Here is a 2695-nt window from a genome sequence, read left to right as displayed (position 1 = left end):
AGCCGATTGTCCTCCTTCGGTACAAAATCAACATATTTATCCTTGAAAACCAATTTTTTTTACCTGACATGACGATTTGTGGGTTTTCCTATGATATCAAAACAGTATCGAAAAGTAGCACTTTTTGACCCTGTTGTGAAAACTGTTTTGAAAAGTACTACATTTCGACACTGTTTTATGCGGTAAAAAGTAAGACAAACCAAATAATGTGTTTGTTTTGAAAAACTGATATTTAAGTGCAGAGTTGCAGATATGTTTTCTTCTCACCATTTATCATCAACAGTTTCTATTTCTATGTTTTCTTTGTAGTAGCTAGTGGATTATATACTTTTCTTCTTGTACCTTTTAATAGCATTTAAACCTTCTAGTGCCTATAAGGGTTTTAATACTTTCCTTCTCAGGCTGATTAGGGACTTATATTTGCCCTAATGAAATTCAATGCAAAAAAAACGTAACAAAAATTGTGCTAATCTAAATTTGGGAACGACGTTATCAGTAACCAGCTTGTCTGGTGAATTTAGCAATATCAAAATTAACTGAAGTCGTTCAGTGTGTCGTTGCCTGTGAGTTTGGAAACAGCTGTGCAATGGATTTTCAAAGCAAGGTTGTTCTCATAACCGGTGCAAGCTCTGGAATCGGAGCAGCTACTGCAGTTTATTTTGCTGGGCTTGGTGCGGATCTAGTTTTGGCGGCTAGAAATGAAGCAAATTTGACTAAGGTTGGCCAGGAATGTGAAAAAGTTGGTAAACGAAAGCCACTCCTGGTGGTAACAGATCCATGTGGTTTATGTAGAGGTGGGGACAAGACTACCCTTGCACGAGTGTGAGAATCAGTTTTTTCAATGTTTTGATTGCTACGTCACAAACGTTCACTGGCGTCTCGACGTTGGAGTCGCCTCGCGACGACAGTTTTCATACGTACATAATGCCATCGAGCTTGGGTATCCAGTGGAAGTCATCATAATCAAAGTACTTACATATGTTCAAAATTGAATCTTATTATCCTTCCTTGCAAAAGCGATTAAATAATTCCAAATGATTCCAAATACTAACACAGCTCGAACCCTTTGTTCATTTTGAGTAGTTCAATTATGAAATTTTTTGTTAGAAATTCAACAAACTTGCACTAAACTTTATTTAAAAGATGATTTTGCATTCTATATAGGCATTTTCGGAATTTTTAAACAGAAGCTGTTTATGACAATGATCAAATAATTTTTATTTGTGTTCCCAAAAACTGAAAAATTACCAAGGATTTTTATTTCAAGACTAATTTCGAACGGATTCTTCTTAAGTCCCCCAACATATTCTGCTCTGCCAGCTTCTTCTAGGAACTTTTGACCCACCAAAAAGCAGCCGTTGCTGCTAGTTCCGATTTCATAAGAGTTTTTGCCGGAAAAAAATGTTGGGAGCAAACTAATCCTTTTGCAGCGGAATCCGTTAAACTACTTCGAAACCCCGAACAATGAAATTGAAAACGAAAATTTCAAACGCACCGAGAATCATTACGCATTCACAACACGACGGCATCTTGAAAACTTAGTTACAAGCTTTCATAGTAACGCCAAAAACAAACATTCTGGGACGTTGCTACGGTTTCATTGGTGCGTTGAACGTTCGCCACCGCGACGGCGTCGTGTTACGTCACAATCGTTCATAAACAACTGTATGGATACAACGAACTAACACTAAAGTTTTTGGTTGTCCCCACCTATAGATAAACCACATGGGTAACAGATGTCACCAAGGAAGAAGATAACGAGCGACTGATTTCGAGAACCATCGAACACTTCAAGAAACTAGACGTCCTAGTGAACAATGCCGGAAGGGGCTGTGCAGGTTCGATCGAAACCACGAGTCTGGAACAGTTCGACGATATGATGAGTGTCAACGTCCGATCGACTTATAATCTGACCATGTTGGCTGTTCCACATCTGATCAAAACCAAGGGTAATGTGGTGAATCTGTCCAGCATAGCTGGGATACGTTCTTTCTCAAACTTTTTGGCCTATTCAATGGCTAAGGCAGCCATCGATCAGTTTACGAGATGCGCTGCACTTGATTTGGCGCCGAAACAAGTTCGGGTGAATGCTGTCAATCCAGGTATGGGAGATCAAGTGAGATAGTATTCAATCATTTGAAATTTTATTTCAGGTTTTATTGTTTCCAACTTCCATCGAGAGGTCGGAATGGATGAAGAAACCTACAAGGCCTATATGGAACGGTCCAAAGGAACTCATGCACTGGGAAGAGTTGGCGAAGGACATGAAGTGGCAGCTGCGATTGCATTTTTGGCTGCCGATACTGCCAGTTTCATCACCGGAGTGAGTCTTCCCGTGGACGGGGGAAAGCATGCAATGTGTCCTAGATAAACCTGGAAAGATCAATTTCATAATCGTTGTATCGCCAAATGTCTTATTTGTTTATTGAGTGAATATTCCTAAATTATTGTCCCATCCCAATTAAATTCAAAATTTAAAATAAACAATAAAACAACAAAAAACCAAAATAACTAATAAATTTTTATCAGTAGTGAAATATGTTCACTGCTGGCGATGATTTGTGGATCACCCTTTAAAAACATGAAAATATTGATCGACCTTATCTCAGCCATCTAATTGCATATTGCAAGTCTTCTGGTCTCATTTGAAAGATCGTGAGCAAAACCTTCTTTGTATGTTTTCGACAAAAAGTAA

The 2695-nt window shown here is 38.6% G+C and overlaps 1 protein-coding gene across 1 annotated transcript; it reads left to right on the top strand.

Annotated features, from left to right (window-relative positions):
- The first annotated feature begins 542 nt into the window (after window positions 1-542).
- LOC129745161 (3-oxoacyl-[acyl-carrier-protein] reductase FabG-like) lies at window positions 543-2455 on the top strand. Its single transcript, XM_055738076.1, has 3 exons — window positions 543-779; window positions 1737-2102; window positions 2154-2455. Exons 1-3 carry the CDS (start codon window positions 587-589, stop codon window positions 2369-2371), a joined length of 777 nt encoding a protein of 258 aa, XP_055594051.1. The 5' UTR covers window positions 543-586; the 3' UTR covers window positions 2372-2455.
- The last annotated feature ends 240 nt before the right edge of the window (window positions 2456-2695 follow it).

The sequence above is a fragment of the Uranotaenia lowii genome, chromosome 2 (genome assembly GCF_029784155.1).
Source record: "Uranotaenia lowii strain MFRU-FL chromosome 2, ASM2978415v1, whole genome shotgun sequence".
Taxonomy (NCBI): Eukaryota; Metazoa; Arthropoda; class Insecta; order Diptera; family Culicidae; genus Uranotaenia; species Uranotaenia lowii.
This window is presented reverse-complemented; position numbering and strand designations above follow the sequence as displayed.

What these genes read in the sequence shown, in the direction of transcription:
- LOC129745161 (XM_055738076.1), top strand. Translation starts at nt 587, where the DNA reads ATGGATTTTCAAAGCAAGGTTGTTCTCATAACCGGTGCAAGCTCTGGA. An exon ending in CCTGGTGGTAACAGATCCAT is followed by an intron (nt 780 to 1,736) that starts GTGGTTTATGTA and finishes CATGGGTAACAG; the next exon opens with ATGTCACCAAGGAAGAAGAT. An exon ending in GGTGAATGCTGTCAATCCAG is followed by an intron (nt 2,103 to 2,153) that starts GTATGGGAGATC and finishes ATTTTATTTCAG; the next exon opens with GTTTTATTGTTTCCAACTTC.